This window comes from Cervus elaphus, chromosome 2 (assembly GCF_910594005.1).
Source record: "Cervus elaphus chromosome 2, mCerEla1.1, whole genome shotgun sequence".
In the NCBI taxonomy this organism is placed as follows: domain Eukaryota; kingdom Metazoa; phylum Chordata; class Mammalia; order Artiodactyla; family Cervidae; genus Cervus; species Cervus elaphus.
In genome coordinates, this window is record NC_057816.1 from 9,532,581 (window position 1) to 9,552,062 (window position 19,482).

Genomic DNA, 19,482 nt, shown 5'->3' on the forward strand with positions numbered 1-19,482 from the left:
CCGCCAGAATCCATCCTTTCTTTGGAAGCTGACTTTGAGGCTTCGGGGCCGGCGGCGCGGGGCTCTTGCGGGCCCCCGCCTGCCCCGAGGCTCCCAGAACAGAGCCGTGCTGGGGGAGGTGAAGCTCCCAGTAGGCGAAGGGGAGATTGTTCCTAAGAGGCCTTATCTTAGCAACTAGACTCGGAAAAGCCCGATATCCTGTCCAAGATGATGCCTTTGTAGAAGTCGCTTTCCTCCGGTCCCCCGGGCTGCAGGGACTGCGGGGGATCGGGAGGGGCGCCTTTCTAGGCCTCCTCCATCCGCAGCCCCTCCCTGATTTTAGTTTCTCCTTTTAAATCTGGGAATTAGTCTCTCCGCCCGGAAGGTGAGAGGGAGGGGGTAACAAGGCTGAGGGCCTAAAGCAGTGGGGGGTGAGGTGGGGGGGAACGTATCAAGGAAGGGTACCCCCAGAACGACCGGCTGCCTCCCCTCTGGGAATGGAGGCCCCTTCCCACCACGGGTGAGATCACCAACCCAGGTCCTTTCCAGAGGGTACTGAAGACCAACCCTAGGTCTGGTGGGGGCCAGGAGGATCGCCCACTCCGCCACCTTCTCCCAGAACAGGAAGCAGCACTGAGAAGTGGCAAGTTTATCTCGGTCTGAGCTTCTAAAGTGGCTTCAAGCCAAGGGTGAAGGTTAAGCTGAGGGGCTGCGAGCGCAGAGCGGGAGCGCGACGCTCACTTCCTCCCCGCACCCGCGCGCGGCTTTCAGCCAAGATCCTCGAATTTTTACAAATGCTGTCACCGGTTTCTGACATCCCTGAAAGCCTTCACTCTCCCTCCGACCCCAGTCCCCGGACCGCCCCAGGCACGCTGACCGCATCCTAGGTGAAACCCCCTGGCACGCGAGCTGCTTATACCTCTACTCATCTGTAAAATGGGAATAATAATAGAAGTTCCCCCTGGGAGTTGCAATGAGAAACAAAACTAGTTAATTAAGAGTCCTTAAAGGGCCGGACACGTAGTAAGTGCTCAATACGAGTTATAAATAACAATGATGATGGCTTTCACTTGTAACAAACGCCAATGCCAAGTTTAACCTGCAACTGGCGACCAAACAGCGCTGTCAGGGAAGTATTTCTAGGTGCCCTGACTGATAATGAAACAGACTAGAGGGGGCCCTAACTTGCTCAGGGCGCCTCCACTGGGAAGCCGGAGAGCTAGTTCCCACCCAAGGCATCTTCTCTCTTCCTCCAGGAGAGGAGGCTGAGAGAGGAACCCGGCCCTACGGGCCGACCCGCTGTTCCCTCGGTGGCCTAAAGGGAGTGAGTGAATCCTCGGCCCGGCGACCAAAATAGCAACCGCCAGGAGCCTGTGCCAACAAGGATCCCGCCCGAAAGGCCAGAAAAGGGAAGTGGCCGAGGTCAAGCCCGGCCGTCCGACTGCGGCTGAGGGTCGCGCGGGGGCGGGGCTGGACCCCCACGTGCGCCGCCTGCCGCTGCCTCGCCGAGCCCTTTGTCGCGAGCAGCCGCGTTCGTGCCGCACTCGGTGGCTTAAAATAAAGACAATGTTCCCAGCCTCCCTGCGGCTAAATCCGGCGCGGGTGCGGGGGCGGTGAGAGAGCCGGGTGGGAGAGCTTCTCCCGGCCCTACCTCCTTTCCTCCCTTCCTGCCTCAGTTTCCCCATCTGGTAAGGGGACTCGGCCAAGTCTGGGGCCGAGAACATACAATCGGGGGTGGGCTGGGGCGAGGGGGCGGGGGCGTCACCCCCCTGCCTCCGCGGCTGCACGGACTTAAAGAGCAAACAAACCTCTTGGGACAGAGAGGGGCACCCAGGAGGAGGCAAGGGAAAGCTGGTCACCCTCCTCTCCCGCCTACAAAATAAGTGTTTTTATTTCTAAAGGGACGTGTGCAGAGGCGGTGGGAGAAGAGAAAAGGGAGACCAAGGAGCTTGGGGGGAGGGGGCAAGGAGAGAGCCTGATTCAGACTCGGAAATGGATGTTGAGCGTGGAGGCCTAACACCCCCACACTCAGCCACGTGTATGCGCACAAGTACACGCAGCCCCACCGCGCGCACAAGCCGCCGCAGCAAATCGAGCGCGGACCAGCAGGGGGCAGCAGGTATCCGCGCCCACGGGCAGGGACTGGTCGAGTTCTGACCCTCCCCTGCCCGGCTGGCTGACCCTGGAATGGGAGGGGGTTGCTCAGATTCCTCTCCAAGCGACAGGGTCTCCTGGACTTAAGAGAGGAGGTGGCCTGGGTGCTTGCTCTAGCCGCAGCTGGCTTTGAGAAGCAGAGATGCCCCCACATGTTACTGCCACGTGTGCCCACCCACCAGGGGCACGATGGTGGCTGGCCGCACCCCAGGGACTCGAGTTTCCGCTCCACCTGACTCCATTGGCAACCGGCACTCCAGCCTGAGGAAGCCCAGGTTACCCTTAGACATCAGGATTGAGGTGGGTGCTGGATGCCGGGAAAGGCAAGGGGCCAATGGTGGGGCAGTTCCCAACACCCCTCCCCGGCCCCTCCAGAGTTTCCGGCTCAGAGCTGAGGGACCTGAGTGCAAACACGTGCCAAGCACATTTTAAACCCACCTCTGCTCTTTGATTTTCTCATCTACATCCTGCAAATAACAGATGATCCTGGTCCTTCCTGCTTTACACCCCAGGGCTTCAGCACAGCTCAGGGAAGCAAAGGACCCAGCAATAGCCTCCCCACCTCTGCTCCGTGGCCAGCTCTCCAGGAGGTCTCTAGGACCAGGTGAGGGCTGGGCACGACCCAGATCTCTATGGCAAAGGTCCCCAGGGGTTCTATCTCTGAGGAAACTCAACACAGAAATCCAAACCAGCCTGGGGGCAGGCAGTGCCGGCCAAGCAGTGGGGCTCAAGGAGGGTAGGGGTAGGAAGGGCAGACTGTCACCTGCCAGGTGCACACCTGTGAGCCCCAAGTGGGAGTCAGGGGAGACAGTTTGACAGGCTGGGAGGAGAGCTGTCTGTCTGCCTGTCTGTCTGTCTTCCAGGTGGAAGCTGGGGGTGGCACAGGCAGAGAGGTAGAAGCTGCCTCACTTGTCAGAATTAGCAAGTTCCACAGTTGGGCAACACTCAGACACACACCGAACACAGACACACGTCCTGGCTTCAGACCCATGGGGCGACACCTGCGTTTCCACCGGCTGCACGGTGACATGAGCACTCAGGGGCACACATGTGCAGGCACTCAGCAGCACATGGAGCAGGCATACGTTCCCCCCCACACACACACACACTCATCCCCGCAAACCAGACACCCATGTGCCCTCACACCCGGCTGTGCAGCGGGGACAGAAAACCAGCACGCGGGCTCGGCGTCCGCTCAGCCCTCAGCCTGGGGCGCGCGCGCGCCAGCCCTCTGGGTCTGTTCCAAGTTGGAGCCTCTCACGTGAGGCCCAATGTGTCATTTCCAAACAGAAGGAATCCAGCTCTTTCCCAGCAGGGAGAAAGAGCAGGGTGTGGGGCTGGGTGGGTGGGCGCGTGGGCATGTGCAAGGGGGCAGGGCGTGTGTGCTGGGGTAACAGGCATGTGAACACCGACCGACCGGGCTGTGTGTGCCGGGGCTTGGTACACGCGGGCTGGGGGCTCTAAGGTTGGGTGGGGGAAGGAGCCGGGGAAACAGTGTGTCTTTGTGAGAGTGTGTGTGTGTGAGCTCGTGTGTGTGTGTGTGTGTGTGTGTGTGTGTGTGTGTGTGCAGCCGAGTCTGTGTGCTTTGGGTGTGGGTGTTTGTCTCCCTGTATCCGCCTTCTCTCCCGTTCTGGACTTTTAGCCTTTCTGGGCTCATCTCCCTCCTGTCCTGCACCCTACCTGTAGGGGCTGGAATTGGGTGCCCTAGTGGAGAAGAAGGCCACGCTCCAGGGCCCACTGTAACCCCGGACGCTGCCCGAGGCTTCCCTCTAGCTCCCCCTCCCTTCCTTTCCTCTCTTTCCTCCCTCCCTCTTTCTCTTCCTCCCTCCCCCCCCCAGGCTGGCGTGCCAGGGGGTGGGACATGCCAATCACTGGCTGTGCCTCTCCGGCTGCCAGCACAGGGCGCAGCTCCCCCCGGGAGCCAGGTGTTTGGGTCCCTGGAGACGCCGTCGGCCCCCCGGAGAGACAGCGGGGCTGAGGACCCTTCAGACCCCTCTCCAGCCCCATGGTGAGTATGTTTGGGAGGGCTTGGGAGGGGCTCCACCGAGGTGGGGGCAGTAGAATCAGGGTCCTCATGCAAGGCAGGGACCAGGACTAGAAGGAAATGAAGAGGGACCCCAGAGAGAGGAGGGGGCCAGGGAAGGGTCTAGAGGCCGAGGCTCTGAAACGCTGCTCCAAGTACCCCATCTCTTGGCTTCTGGTGGATACATCTAATGTTTTTCTGGGGTTCAGCTGGAAAAGGAGCTGGGGCGCCCTTAGGACTCTGGACCCGGAGCCCAGAAGGGATCAGCTTGCCATGCAGCAGCCAGAGCCCCCAAGCCCCAGGGACAAAGTAGGGAGGGCAGGGGGCCAAGAGGTAGCCCTTGCCACCAGAATCTTGTGGGAGGTTGACCGCCCCCCCCCTGACTGGGGTGCCAGTCTCAGAACCTCCTCCTCTCCTCCCTCAGGGAACCCTGACTCCCACCATCCCCATCCACCTTCATCCCCTCCAAGATGGACTGAACCAGGCTGCTGGCCAGATGGACAAGCGGGATGCCAAGGTGGGTGCCGGGCCAGACGCCAGCAGGAGACCAGGCCAAGAGCTCCAGGGCTCCTGGGGGACACGGGCGCATGGACAGCCACGCCGGCCAGGGAACATGGTCCCGATGTGTGCAGGAGCCCAGAGGGCCCTCCCTATGTCCATAGTACCTTGGGCTCTCGCAGGGCAGATCACAGCCCTATATCCAGGTAATGCATAGATACGAACGAGCACCCATGCCAGGTACCCACCCCAGGACCCCCAGACTTCACAATGTGGGGACAGGCTGGAGGCCAGGCGCTCTGATTCTTGCCGAGTGCCAGCTTCTGAGCTGGCAGCTGGGGAGGTTGTGGGCAGCTTTCATCGGGTCACTCCGACAGGTGCTGCTTGGGGGGTTATCAGCGCCAGTGGAGAGAGAGTCACTGCTTCCCAGAAAACGTACCTGCAGCACCGCCCAGGCTGACCCAGGGCCTCCAGCCCAAACGGCAGGAAGGAGTCAGACTGTCTCCTGCAGCCGGACAGTCTCCTGCCCCTGGGTAATCAGCTGCTCACTGAGCTGTCAGATGAGAGTTAGTTCTCTGCCCCCTGACCTCAGCCACTGGGCAAGCTGTGATCGCCACTGCGATATAGAAGGCAGGGGAGGAAACAATGAAATGGGGCCACAGAAGATGTGACTCTGGGCTCCTCGGCTGGGTGCTGGAGGGCTGAGAACCAGATCCCCAAGTGCAAAGAGGAGTCCAGAGGATCAAGAAGAGGGTAGACAGAAGGCATGTCAGACTAGAAAGGAACCTCCCCATTGTACGGATGGAGAGACTGAGGCTGAGGAAGGAGCAGGGACATGCTCATGGTCACAGAAGGGATATTTAGGGATCTGGCTGGGGCTTGGACCCCATTCTCCTCACCCTCAGTACAGCCTTGAACTCCCACCTCCCTGAGCAGGATGATGGGGTGGGGGAAGCAGCGAGCTCCATGAGCAGGAGCTGGGGCTCCTGGGCGGGCGGGGAGAGGTGGGTGAATATCTCGCTGGGTTTCTGTTCTGCTGTGATGCCATGGTGATGCCTAGAAAGATGGGGGAGGGAGGGAGAGAGAAGAAAGGAAATGGGGAGGGGAGTGCCAAGAGTGAAAACAGAGGGCATGCGGAGATGAGGATGAGGGCCAGGCACTTCTGATGCCACCTGGCAGAGTGGGCTCTGGGGCCCAGCCTGCTAACTGCCAGGCTCTGACATGATCCGGCTAAAGTTGGGCAACTGGTTAAGGTCCATCAACAGTGAGAGTATTTGGCACTGGTTCTAAGGCTGACGCTCCTCTTCCGGCTCAGCGGTGCATTTATGAGCGGTTAACTGATGGCTGCTGCCCTTCCCAGGGGTAGTCAGCACGCCCCTGGAGTGGCTGTTGAGCCTGGAAAGGTGATAAAGTGTATCAGTTTACACCCTCCTTTCCAAAGCCAGATGTCAGCGGTGGAAGCTTTGTAAACCTTTAATGGGTCAAGAGCTACCTTCAGAGAAAAATTAACCCCGGGGTGGGGAGCACCACCTCTGACAGGATGGTTTGGGGTTCAGGCCCCCACAGAAGGGACGGATGGGTCAGGAGGCCTGGCCAGAGGACCAGCTTCCCTGCACGTGTGAGGTCCCAGGTACCCAGCCCCACGGCCCCCACCTTGTACCTCCTTTTCCCCTGTATCGCCCGTTCTCTCCAGCCAGGGTTCTGCTGACTTCCAGAATCACAAGATGGCTTCACTCCTCCCCCTGAATCTCTCCCCCAGCACCCCTCATTCTCTGCCTTCCCTCCTGCACTCCTTGACTAGTGGTAAGATTCAGGAAGCCCCAGTGTTCAGGCATCCCTCTCCCCATCAATCTCTCCCCTCCCCCTTCCTCTCACCAGCCAGATCCCCAGCCCCTGGGGATTGGTCCAGGGCGCTGGCTAGCCTGCCCTGCTCAAGGCTCTGACCTCATCCCTTAACTCTTTGAGCCCAGGCTGACATTTTCCTCCCCGACACTGGCAGGCACAGTCCCAGCCCAGTCTGTCCTGTCACCTCACTCAGGCCTTCCTGCAGCAGGTGGGGCAGGGCTTCCCTGGTCCATTTGACAGTTGAGAATGCTCCTGAGGATTTTTCTCCCATCCTTTCAAGCCAGGCAAGGTCTCAGGGAGGGGGCAGGGACCTGGCAGGTGAAAGGATACAGGAACTGGATGGAGCGGAGGGACCATACTCGGGAGCCGGTTCAGACTCCCATCACTCCACCCACCCTCTGTTGCTGCAGGCTCAGCCTCATGCTTAAAGTCCTAAAGTCAATCAGGAGATCTCCGGGTACATCCATGGATTTATTCCACAGATGTTTACTGAGCAACTGCTGTGTGCCAAGCAGAGAGCTACGGCTGGACCACCGCCTTCCCATAGTACTGTGATCATACGTCATCCAAATAGATGACATCCAGATAGATGTCACATATACACACACACACACAAACACACACACAGGCAGACAAGATTCTCCGGGAAGGACTGATTCATCCCTATTGACTGATTCAACCCTGGGTTTGGCCAAGCTAATCAAAGTAGGCAAGAAGGCCATTGAGCCCCTCATCCCCACAGCATTTGGAGTAGGCGCCCGAGAGGTTAGCCCTGGAGGCAGACTGCTGTTGTTCAGTCACCAAGTCACATCCGACTCTTTGTGACCCCATGAACTGCAGCACACCAGGCCGCGGGCAGACCACCTGAGTCCAAATCCTGATTGCATCAGTGATGAGCTATCAGGTTAGAGCCTCATTGCTTCTTTTGCCAATTGAAGAGAATAGAACCTATTTCCCAAGGATTTGTAACAGGTCAGTTAAATCACGTATGTAATGCTTAGAGCCATGTCTGCTTATAGTAAGCAGCCTGTAAATATTAGTTGCTATGATAATATTAATATTATTAAAAGCTCCCGAAGACCTTTATCAGGAAGCCACAGTTCTGGGCAGAAAAGTGCCTCCTGTTTCCTTTCCACCTTCCTCTACACCAGACACCCTCAGAGGATGTCCCAACCCATCCCCATAAAGACCCTCATCATTTCTCTTTTTTTTTAATTTTTGGCTGTGCTGTGAGGCCTGTGGGATATTAGTTCCCCCACCAGGATCAAACCCATGCCCCCTGCCTTGGAAGGGCAGAGCCTCAACCACTGGACCACCAGAGAAATCCCACCCCCATCCCCATCATTTCTTATTCTCACTCAGCAATGCACACACTCTCACACACAAACACTCATCCTACAGAAAGGTACCAGGTCGGGACTAGAACTTACCCAAGATGACCCAGCAAGACAAGAGCAGAGATGGGGCCTGAAGCAGAGACAATGCAAGGACTTCCTTGGGGAGTCTTCCCCCCAGGCCCTGCAATCCCCACTAACCAACTACCCCACTCCCATGGATGGTTTCACATTCTTCCACCACATACACACCCCTTTCAACCAGAGGGCTAACCCTAAGTCCCTCCCCTGTAGAAATTCTGGAGCTGCTGTTGAACCCTAGCACCCAGACTTTCAGCCCAAGGGAATTCCCCACAGGGAAATCACCCAGTCACTGGAAGCCACATTCTTTCTCAGCCATCATCTTGCTGACCCACCAGTAGCCTTGAAGAGGCTTTGCCTTATTGAAATTGCCCCCAGTAAGGAATTAAGGAGACCTGCCCAAGGTCACACAGCAGGGACCAGAGCAGGCCTCCAGGAACCTTCTCTGGAGCAAATTACAGTCCAAGAGAGGCTTGGGGGAGGACCCCCACTTCTGACTGTGGAGGAAAGATAAAGTCACAGATGACTCTCTTCCTGGGCTGCATCCCAAGGGCTCAGAAGGTCCAGCCGGTGGCAAGAATCAGGGTCCAGTTCCCCAGAACCTCTGCCCTTCTCTTTCCCCTAGCTGTCCCTGAAGGGGGCCCCTCGCAGCTCATAGGTGGGGCACAGAGGCCCGGCTAAGTGGAAAGAACATGGGCCTTGAAGCCTGCAGGTCCAGGGCTGAGAGGCGCTAAGTGAGCCTTCAGCCCCTGCAGCCTCCCCTCTGGGACTTGGTCCATTTTATAGGTGAGGATGTTCTTAGCTATTTCTCTCCTGTGCTTTCAAGCCATCTTGGAATCTTGATTTCAGGATCCTGTAAAATCTCCCCAGATGTCAGGCTGGTCCCACTCCTCCACTGGACAAATGAGCAATCTGGGGACCAGAGATGGGCTCTGACAGGATCTGGAGAGGAAAGGGCAGGGGACAGTCAGATGAGAGTCAGTGGATCAGAATGAGGAGTCACGAATAATAGCAGAGGCTGTTGACTGAGTGTCATTTCAGTGCCAAGCACTTTGGATACTATGATTCTTATTGGACACAGCTGAAGCGACTGAGCACAGAATAGCACATTCTTATCAGCAGGCTTCCCAGGTGGCACAGTGGTAAGAGAATCTGCCTGCCAGTGCAGGAGACCCAAGAGACACAGGTTCGATCCCTAGGCCAGGAAGATCCCCTGGAGGAAGAAATGGCAAGCCACTCCAGTATTCTCGCCTGGAAAATTCCATGGACAGAGGAGCCTGGCTATAGTCCATGGGGTCGCAAAGAGTCAGACATGACTAAGCATGCATGTATCCCCATCAGCTGAGGGAGGCAGGGCTACAGGGAAGGAAAGGTTAAGTCATTGCTGATGATCACACAGCTAGGAAGGGACAGCTTGGAGATTCAAACCCAGGACTGTGATCGGCAATGCAGGAATTAGGGTGAGGCGAGTGAGGTGTTCGCCTTGGAGCGAAATTTAAGGAGTGGGTACAAAAATACCTCACTAGTCAAGATAAATAATACTGTAATGTAATATTTTTGAAAATCAAACAACAAATTACAGCCCACAGGCGGCCTGTTTTTGTAAATCAAGTTTGGTCAGAACCAGGGCCAGGATTAGGGCGAGGCATGGGCGATGAGGTGTTTGTGCAGATGCAGGGTTGGATCCTGTCTCAGTTTAAAATTGTGTGCATGATGGATGTTTTGCATTGATTTCTATTCTTTAAATGTCGCGTTGAAATGTTACTTTCTTGATGACTGAGTTTGGGGCATCTACTTAAATTCTGCATGCAAAGCAAGTGCCTCACTCACCCCACCGAGTCCTAACCCTGCTGCGGTGTGCGGACCAAGTACAATGGCAGAGCGCTTGGTCACACGGTGCCCAGGCAGACAGGAGACCCCTGCAGTTGCAGAGGGTGCAGGCCTGTAAGCTTCTGGTCAGTCTTCCCAGGTCTTGTCCCAGGGAGCCGCCGGAGGCTACAGAAATGTCCCCAAGGCACCCAGGCTTGGGATGTGGATGCCAGCACTTAGTCTAGGAGCCAGGAGACCTTAGACTACACAATACCTTTTTTTTTTCCTCTGGGCCTCAGTTGCTCCATTTCTGAAACAGGCACAAACAGCACTGAGTCTCGACTATCAAAGGGATCACAGTTGTTCAGAGTCACCTGTCAAGAGTAGTTTCCACCAGTGACCTCACAGGGAAAAGCCCAAGCACCTACAGTCTGATCCCAGCCTCCTGCCTGACTTCCCTTAGGGGACAAGGTTGCAACAGAGCTCAGTAAGCAAGATAAATCATATTTTAGTGTAACATTTTTAGTTCAAATTGGCAAACTATAGCTCCTAAGTCAACCATCAGGGTTTTGTTTTTTTTTGTTTTTTCTTTTTTTTTTTTCATTTTTCTTTTTTTCTTCTCTTTTTCTTTTTTTCTTCTTTTTTTTCCCATCAGGGTTTTTTATATTTACTTTTATTTATTTATTTATTTAGCTACACTAAATAAGTGTAGTGTAGTATATTTAGCTACAGGGTCTTAGCTGTGGCAGGTTGAATCTAGTTCCCTGACCAGAGATCAAACCCAAGACCCCTGCGTTGGGAGCATGGAGCTCAGCCACTGGACCACCTGACCATCAGTTTTATAAATAAAGTTTCGTTGGAACATACTGCTTGGGCTCCAATCCTGGCTCCTACCTTAGCTGTGTGATCCTGTACAAATTCTTGTGCTTTTCTCAGCCTTAGTTTCTTCATCTATAAAATGGAAAGAAAAACAATCCCTAGGTCATAGATTCCCTGTTAAGGTTAAGTGAAAAAGGATACATAGGTACTCTGAGTAGTGACTGGCCCTCAGGGGTGCTAACTAATAGCAGTGACCATTGTTATTGTTAGTTGCTATTATCATAGAATTTGGGGGAGAGGCCATGCCACGTGGCATGCGGGATCATAGTTCTCCAACCAGGGATCAGGTTTGAACCTATGCCCCCTGCAGAGGAAGTGGGGATCCCCAGCCACTGAACCACCAGTGAATTCCCCATAGTATTAGAAATTTTCGTCAAAGAAGCAGACACTTCTGGGCAGGAGGGAGCTCTTGTTGCTACCATTGCTATGTTCATGGGAACCATGGACCAGGGCTGTTCTAAGCACTTGGCATCTATTGACTCTTTAAGCTAGGCAATAATTCCTCAAGCATCAGCCAGGGACAGGCATTATTACCATTTTTCAGCTAAGGAAACCCAGGCGCATAGCAGTGGCATCTCTAGAGGAGACTATGCACCCAGTACATGGTATGGCCTGGATTCAAATGCAGACAGTCTGACTCCAGAGCCCGGGTTCTTCAGCCAGGACTTCCCCTTGTGCCCCCTCACATGCAGATTGTCCCAGACCCAGGGGCATTGACAGCCACAGCTTTTCATGGTCTTTCTGTCACACTCTCAACTCCTCATGCTGAGAGTTGCTGTCACAAGGACACCCCTAGCCACACATCACCAAGGCATCCCTCAGCAGTGAGCTCTCACAGACTCTAGTCTCCTCATCACAGACCAGGTCCCCAGGAACACCAGGGCTTGCTGGGTCCCTGCCCAGCGTCTCTCCCTTGGAATTTTCCCAGCAATACCAGCCCTGAAGGTAGGAGGAGACCCAGTCTCTTCAGCAAACAGACGAATGACTGAATCCAGCAGCAAGGCAGGGGCTGAGCGGCTGGGCCTCTGCCCGGCCAGTGGTCGCTAAGAGTCATGGCTTCTCTCTCTATCCACCCTCAGTGCCCCGGTTGGACTCCAGCTTCAGGCAAAGTCTGGGGGATCTTCCGGTTCCCCTTGCTGCCCTCTGCTCAGCTGCGGCCTCGCACACCACATCTGTCACCAAACTCGCTTATCTGGGAGCTGAGGCCCTCGCCCATCCTGCTTGCTTTTACTCCAGATTGTCCATCACCAGGCAAGCGTCCGGGCCTGGCTCAATTTCCCCTGATGCCCTCAGGAGAGGGTTTGAGCCAGCCCCAAACTGCGCGTGTGCGCATACGCCACGCCCCTTTGCTTGTATCTCTTTCCCTCTCTCTTCTCTGGAGACCACCCCCGCCCCCGCCCCGCACCCGCCTTCCCATCACTCCTTATTTCAGGGAAGAATCCCGTTGGATCTTCACGTGCTCAGAGAGTGAGCGAGGGAAGTGGGTTCTGATCACACACCACCCGTGTCGCCGTGGCCCGGCCTTAGAGCTGGCTGGAGCCACGGTTGCCTTGGTGAAATGGGGGTCATAAGAGACCTTCCTCCTACAAATGCTCCACGTATTTTTATTTATTTATTTAATTTTTGGACTATGCTGGGTCTTCACTGCAGTGGCACAGGCTTCTCTAGTTGTGGTGCTTGGGCCTAGTGCCCCCTTCCCCCAAGGGATCGAACCCATGTTCCCTGCATTGGCAGGTGGATTCTTAACCACTGCACAACCAGGGAAGTCTGGAATGTTCAACAACTCAATTAGGTAATTCAATTAAGCGCTTAGCCCTGTGTCTGGCATGTAGTAACTACTCAGAAAATGAAAGCTTTAATAAAATTGACTGAAATGCTTTGAAATTGTGGCAGTCCCATGTACAAAGCCAGTCTCCCCACTCCTGCCACATGAGTTAAGTTAGAGAAGCGTCAGCAGCAATTTCCCAATGAGAAAATTGAGGCTCGGAGTCTGAATGGTGACGCTGGAATGGGGACTCAGATCTCTGGATGCCAAAGCCATCCCCTCCCCCTCAGGCCGCTGGTAAATCCATTCGTGGCTGGGAAAGTGCATTCTAAGTGACCAGGTGTGGGCACCAGTGAGGATGGTGTGACGCTGTCTGGCTGCCGCTCTGAGAGGGCAGAGGCTGTGCTCCCAACACCTTCCACTCCGGGCTCTGGGAGGCGTCCTGCCGCCCAACCCAAGCGCGTATCCTCTCTTTTCAGGTGATGAGCGGCCCCTGAGGAAGCCCCGACCTGTGATTAGAGGAAGGGGCTGCCTCCCCCACTCCCCCCAGCCACCATGAATACCTCAGCGCCACCGGCCGTCAGCCCCAACATCACTGTCCTGGCACCGGGAAAGGGTCCCTGGCAAGTGGCCTTCATCGGGATCACCACGGGCCTCCTGTCTCTGGCCACGGTGACAGGCAACCTGCTGGTGCTCATCTCCTTCAAGGTCAACACGGAGCTCAAGACGGTCAACAACTACTTCCTGCTGAGCCTGGCCTGTGCCGACCTCATCATCGGTACCTTCTCCATGAACCTCTACACCACGTACCTGCTCATGGGCCACTGGGCTCTGGGCACGCTGGCCTGCGACCTCTGGCTGGCCCTGGACTATGTGGCCAGCAACGCCTCGGTCATGAACCTGCTGCTCATCAGCTTTGACCGCTACTTCTCGGTGACCCGGCCCCTGAGCTACCGTGCCAAGCGCACTCCCCGCCGGGCAGCCCTGATGATCGGCCTGGCCTGGCTGGTCTCGTTCGTGCTCTGGGCCCCGGCCATCCTCTTCTGGCAGTACCTGGTAGGGGAGCGGACGGTTCTGGCCGGGCAGTGCTACATCCAGTTCCTCTCCCAGCCCATCATCACCTTTGGCACGGCCATGGCCGCCTTCTACCTCCCCGTCACGGTCATGTGCACCCTCTACTGGCGCATCTACCGGGAGACAGAGAACCGGGCCCGGGAGCTGGCGGCCCTGCAGGGCTCGGAGACGCCGGGGAAGGGGGGCGGCAGCAGCAGCAGCTCAGAGCGGTCCCAGCCAGGGGCCGAGGGCTCCCCAGAGACCCCTCCAGGGCGGTGCTGCCGCTGCTGCCGAGCCCCCCGGCTGCTCCAGGCCTACAGCTGGAAGGAGGAAGAGGAGGAGGACGAAGGCTCCATGGAGTCCCTCACCTCCTCGGAGGGTGAGGAGCCTGGCTCCGAGGTGGTGATCAAGATGCCCATGGTGGACCCCGAGGCGCAGGCCCCCACCAAGCAGCCGCCCCGGAGCTCCCCGAATACGGTCAAGAGGCCAACCCGGAAGGGGCGCGAGCGGGCGGGCAAGGGCCAGAAGCCCCGTGGGAAGGAGCAGCTGGCCAAGCGGAAGACCTTCTCGCTGGTCAAGGAGAAGAAGGCGGCTCGGACCCTGAGCGCCATCCTGCTGGCCTTCATCCTCACCTGGACGCCGTACAACATCATGGTGCTGGTGTCCACTTTCTGCAAGGACTGTGTCCCCGAGACCCTGTGGGAGCTGGGCTACTGGCTGTGCTACGTCAACAGTACCATCAACCCCATGTGCTACGCACTCTGCAACAAAGCCTTCCGGGACACCTTCCGCCTGCTGCTGCTCTGCCGCTGGGACAAGCGTCGCTGGCGCAAGATCCCCAAGCGCCCCGGCTCTGTGCACCGCACCCCCTCCCGCCAGTGCTGATGGCCCTCCTGCCTGCATCCCTCCACCCCGGCGGGCCCTGGTAGAAAGCGGGCAGGGGCGGTAACCTCAGACCCAGGGCCCTGCTCGGGGGGGAGGGCCCCCCCAGGATTCCAGGGCCCCTAGGTCACCTTCCTGCACAACCCAGGGAGACCCCACCAACTTTCCAAACTGGGGAACCCGGGGAACTGGTTCTTGTGTTCCCTGCCAGGTGGGAATGGGCTCTTCACCAGGAAGAAAGCCTGGGAGGGGGTATCCGGGCTTTGGATTCCTTGTTTGTGTTCAGGCAGGAAGTCCATGCAGAGCCAGCAGAGCGGGCCAGGAGAAAGGAGGTTTAACCAAGCGGTCCTCCATGGCCCCAGGGGCTGGCCTGGATCGAGCGGGGGATGGCACGCCCTGCCAGCAGGGAACTGACACCAACTACTGAGAGAAAAGCTTGGCTCAAGGGAGTATCCCTGCCTCCCAGGGGTCCACTCCCTCCCCAGGCACAGCCCACTCCGCTGGGCCCTCAAATACTCTCCAGGGTGTCCTTGTGTGGGCCACCCCCAAGGCAAATGTCCAAGCATCAGCGGGACAATGACACCAGAGGGGACAAGTGTGGCCAGTCTCACGTCAAGCCCTGAGGCAGCAGAAGGAGGGAGCACCAGGCATCCCGCCTGTCCCACTAAGTCATTTCCCTGGGAGTGAGGGGCAGGGGTGCCTGCTGTCCAGCCCCTGCTCTGGAGAAGCCCTCAGACCCTCCCTCCCTGGCTCACAGACACCACCCTGGGTAGATCTGCTTCCTCGGATCTAGCCAGGCCTCCCGCATGCTGCCTGCCTCCGCCCCCTACCCACACTGGCCTGGCCCAGCACAGGTTCCCTCCTGTGAGCTCGCCCATCCGACCCATGCATGGCCTCCCAGCCACCCTCATCTCCCAGCCCAGCCTGGTCCCAAATGTTCTTTCCTCCCAACCTCAGCAAGCGCTGAGTCTGTGAATAAAGCCACATAACCAGCGGCCGCTAAGGGGCCTTCTCTGGGTTAGTTAGCTCTTTTTGTTCCCTCCCTCACACCCCCGCCGGCCGCACCATGCAGATTGCAGGATCTGAGGTCCCCGACTAGGGATCGAACCTGTGCCCCCATCAGTGGAAACCCGTAGTACGAACCACTGGACTGCCAAGGAATTCCCTCAAGGACCTGGCCGTAAGGCAGGGCAGGGTGGGGCGGGAGGGTCCAAGCACCGTGAGAAGTGGGTCACTGCCCTGAGGGTGGTCTCAGGAGGAGCAGCACCGAGTGGCCGGATCTACTGAAACCTGTGAACCCAGCACCCAGCGTCCGGCTCAGGTGAGGAAGGCTGTAGTGGGCAGAGCTGGCTACCGGAAGTAGGAGGACCATGAAATAAACTGCCCCTGCCCACAGCCCAGCATATTTTTTGGCAGCTTTGCCGTAAGGGGAACTCATCACCCCCCACCCCAGAGAGAAAAGAAATGCTCCAAAACCCCATTTACAGATGGGAAGACTGGGGCCCAGTGACCCACAAAGACCTTTCAGGGTTACCCCCAAAGCAACACCCAGGTTTCCAGGCAGTTCAAAGCCCCTCAAAGCATTCCACAAAGATGCCCCTCAGGCACTTTACTGGTGAGGGGGCCCCCAAAGCCTAAAGCCTAGCGAGGTTAATCCCACAGCACAGAGCAGTGGCTCTCTGGTTGTCACCGGGTGTCCTCAAGACCACCCTTAGGTTCAGTCATTCACTAGGACACGGAACTCAGCAAAGCTGTTATCTTCGTGGTTATAATTATTACTGTGGAAGGATGCAAAGTCAGCAAAGCATAAAAGTGCACAGGCAGAGTCCAGGAGAGACCAGCTGCCAGCTTCCACTGGCCTCTCCCAGTGGAGTCATGGGGACAGCACTTAATGCTTCCAGCAACAATGAGTCGCCACACCAGAAACACAGTTTGCAGCTGCATGAACCACTGCCAACCAGGAAATTCGTCCAAGGCTTGGTGTCTGGTGTTTGATGGAGGCTGCTGACCACCCACATGGCTGACCTTAGTTACTTAGTCTCCAGCCCCTTCAGAGGCTATCCCAAGAGGCCCCTGGCTCCCATATAAGCAAAAATACTCTTATCAAACAGGATATTCCAAGAGTTTAGGGGCTATCTCCCAGGAGCCAGGCAAACCTTTCTTTGGAGTGTAGAGGTTTGGACAGCCCAGACACTGGATTGAAAGCTGAGTTAACCCTTAAGTGCACAGTGGTCCTGACCAGTAGCATCAGTATCACCCAGGAACTTGTCAGACATATAAGCTCTTGGGGTCACCCCAGATTTACTGAATCAGAAACTCTAGGGGTAGAGCCCGGCCATGTCTCAATAAGCTTCCCAGGTGATTGTGACGTGGGTTAAAGTCTGAGAAATTCTGACCTAAAGGAATAAATCATGTACGGATGTGAGAGTTGGGCCATAAAAAAGCTGAGTGCCAAAGAATTGATGCTTTCAGACTGTGGTGCTGGAGACGACTCTTGAGAGTCCCTTGGACAGCAAAGAAATCAAACCAGTCAATCCTAAAGGAAATCAAACCTGAATATTCATTGGAAGGACTCACGCTGATGTTGAAGCTCCAATACTCTGGCCACCTGATGCGAAGAGCTAACTCTTTGGAAAAGACCCTGATACTGGTAAAGATTGAGGGCAGGAGGAGAAGGGGGCAACAGAGGATGAGATGGTTGGATGGCATCATTGACTCAATGGACATGAATTTGGGCAAACTCCCAGAGATTGTGAAAGACAGGGAAGCCTGGCGAGCTGCAGTCCATGGGGTCACAAAGAGTCGGACATGATTTAGTGACTGAGCAAGACAAATGAGGTCCTAGGTGGGGCAAATCCCTTATAGAGAGAGAGAGTGAAGATTCACCCATATACAGCTGTCAGGACTCCAAGAAGCCTTTGAAAAGGAAGTTTCCGATACCACGGGCCGGGAGATCCACTCCAGAGGTGACAGGACAGGCTGGCCAGAGGCTAGCAGACACACAGCACTGTAGAGAAGGACCATAGGACACAGAAGCCCCTCCTCCTCTCCCGCAGCACAGCTTCCTGGGTGGTCAGCTCAAGACCCTGAAAAGGGCCCTCCCTGACCACCTCTTAGCTTGAGCGCCCTTTAGGTTACATGCCCTGTCCTGTGTTGAAGGCAGTGGTCCTGGGAGGCGGGGGAGGTGCTGAAGAAGCCAAGCAGTGTTGGGAGAGCAGGGGTGTCAGAATCAGACTGGCCTGACCTCTACTGGAGGCCAGGAGTGGGAGGTCAAAGCTGGTATTCAGATGATGAATGGGGCTGGCAGGTCACAGGTCAAAGTGTCCCTTGTCCCAGGCACAGGTCCTACCTGCCCACGCCCCCTCCCCTCAGGCATGTCTCTTAATCCTGTCCCCCCACCCCCACCCCCATGTCACATGGCTTTCGGAATCTTAGTTCCCAGATCAGGGATCCAGCCTGGCCCCCTGCAGTGGAAGCAGTCTTAGTCACTGGAACACCAGGAAAGTACCCCCTCCCCTCAGGCGTGTCTCTTATTTCCAGTGTCCTCAGCTCTGAAAGGGGAATTAACTCCGCAGAAGCCTCAAGAGGATGAGATGGGCTGTAGAAAAAGCACCTCAATGCCTCTACGGGCAGTGTGACCGCAGCACCAGGCGGCTCCGCAGGTGAAAGCCAGACACTCAGTCCACGCTCAGGCCCACACCTTTCCCCACTCCTCCAGCCTGGGCTTCAAAAAGAGTCCAGAATCCCATTCCACCAGCCAAGGGAGAAGAAACGGGGCTTGGAGAAACGAGTAGGGGTGCCCGGCACGCCCGGGTTGGGGGAGGTGTGCGGTCCGGGAAGACTTCCCGGAGATGAGGTCTGAGCTCTGAAAGCCTCCGAAGCAAGATTAGCGGACGATGGACGGAGCAAACGGGGTGGGGGCTTGAGTCCTCCGGCCCTGGCTGGACATGGCCTCTCCCTCCTCCCCAAACGCAGCACCCCTTCCTGCTCTGAGGGAGTCCTTCTTGCTCCAGAAACAAGGGCGTTTTGTGCCCCATCAGGAATCAGGGAAAGAATGGAATGCCTTTGTGAACGCCACCTCCTCCAGCTAACAGGCAGGAGCAGACCTAGAGAAAGAGGCGAGTTAGGACCGTTTCTCCTCCCCCCGGCCCCCACCCCTCCGTTCCCATCGTGTCACTTTAGCGCCATCTGCAGGAAGAGCCGAAGAATAGCCCTGCCAAGAAAAAGGTACTTCAAACCGGGCTGGACGGCTTCTCAAGAGACTAGGACCACAGGACAAAAGACAGAAGAGATGGTCTTGGCCGTCTCAGCTCCTGCCCCCACCCCTCAGCAGGAAGCCTAGGTCCCCAAAGGGTCAGCTCACTTGGCTGATACTACTTCGAGGCAGGCCCTACCTTTCTCCAGCAGAACAACTTCCCCAGACAATTTGGAGATGAATGAGAGGCAACCTGGCATCTAGGGACAAGATCATATTCTCCCAGGCCTCCCGCAGGCTTTTGGAATCCTCAGATTCCTTTTTTGGAGACTGGTTCTGATTTTACAGAACTGATGCTGACCCATCTGGAAATTCCGACAGGAAGTTAGTTGCTCACCTGTATAGCACAGAACAACAAGTGTCCCACACTAACCTCTAGGCTCCACAGAGTTTGAGACGTCCCTGGTTGCTCAGACAGCAAAGAATTTGCTTGCAGCACAGGAGACCCGAGTTCGATCCCTTGGTTGGGAAGATTCCCTGGAGAAGGGAATGGTACCCACTCCAGTATTCTTGCCTGGAGAATTCTATGGACAGAGGAGCCTGGCAGGCTACAGTCCATAGATAGGGTCACAGAGTTGGACACGACTGAGTGACTAACACTTTGTTCTTAGGATCTTTGGCGACACACACAAACTGCATAACTCCAGGAATCAGACTGTCACGCAAAGTAGATCTGAAAAATGTTCTTACGTGTCCCTCCCAGTCCGTGTATTCCCCCTGCCTCCCAGCTGCAGAAATCCCTCTTGGTATTTCTGACCCGGCTAGCACCACCACTCACGCAGTACTCAACCTAGAAATCGGGGAGTAGCCTTAGATTCCTCCTCTCATTCCCTGTACCCCGTTGGTCTACTCACCGCCCCCACCCTGAATAGTTCCCAAATTCATTCTGTTTTCTCCCTCCCTCCCCCCTCCCGCCTCCATCACT

General features: G+C 56.3%; 1 protein-coding gene across 3 annotated transcripts; it reads left to right on the plus strand.

Moving 5' to 3' along the window:
- Positions 1–3,526: 3,526 nt before the first annotated feature.
- CHRM1 (cholinergic receptor muscarinic 1) lies at positions 3,527–15,305 on the plus strand. Of its 3 annotated transcripts, none has more exons than XM_043871258.1 (4): positions 3,550–3,573; positions 4,030–4,141; positions 4,581–4,673; positions 12,847–15,305. In XM_043871258.1, the coding sequence occupies exon 4, from the start codon at positions 12,923–12,925 to the stop codon at positions 14,303–14,305; it is 1,383 nt and encodes a 460-aa protein (XP_043727193.1). In that variant the 5' UTR covers positions 3,550–3,573; positions 4,030–4,141; positions 4,581–4,673; positions 12,847–12,922; the 3' UTR covers positions 14,306–15,305. The 3 variants fall into 3 exon arrangements, with proteins under 3 accessions (XP_043727187.1, XP_043727193.1, XP_043727199.1); XM_043871264.1 differs by lacking the exon at positions 3,550–3,573 and adding an exon at positions 3,580–3,598; XM_043871252.1 differs by having other exon boundaries at positions 3,527–4,141.
- The last annotated feature ends 4,177 nt before the right edge of the window (positions 15,306–19,482 follow it).

What these genes read in the sequence shown, in the direction of transcription:
- CHRM1 (XM_043871252.1), top strand. Translation starts at nt 12,923, where the DNA reads ATGAATACCTCAGCGCCACCGGCCGTCAGCCCCAACATCACTGTCCTG.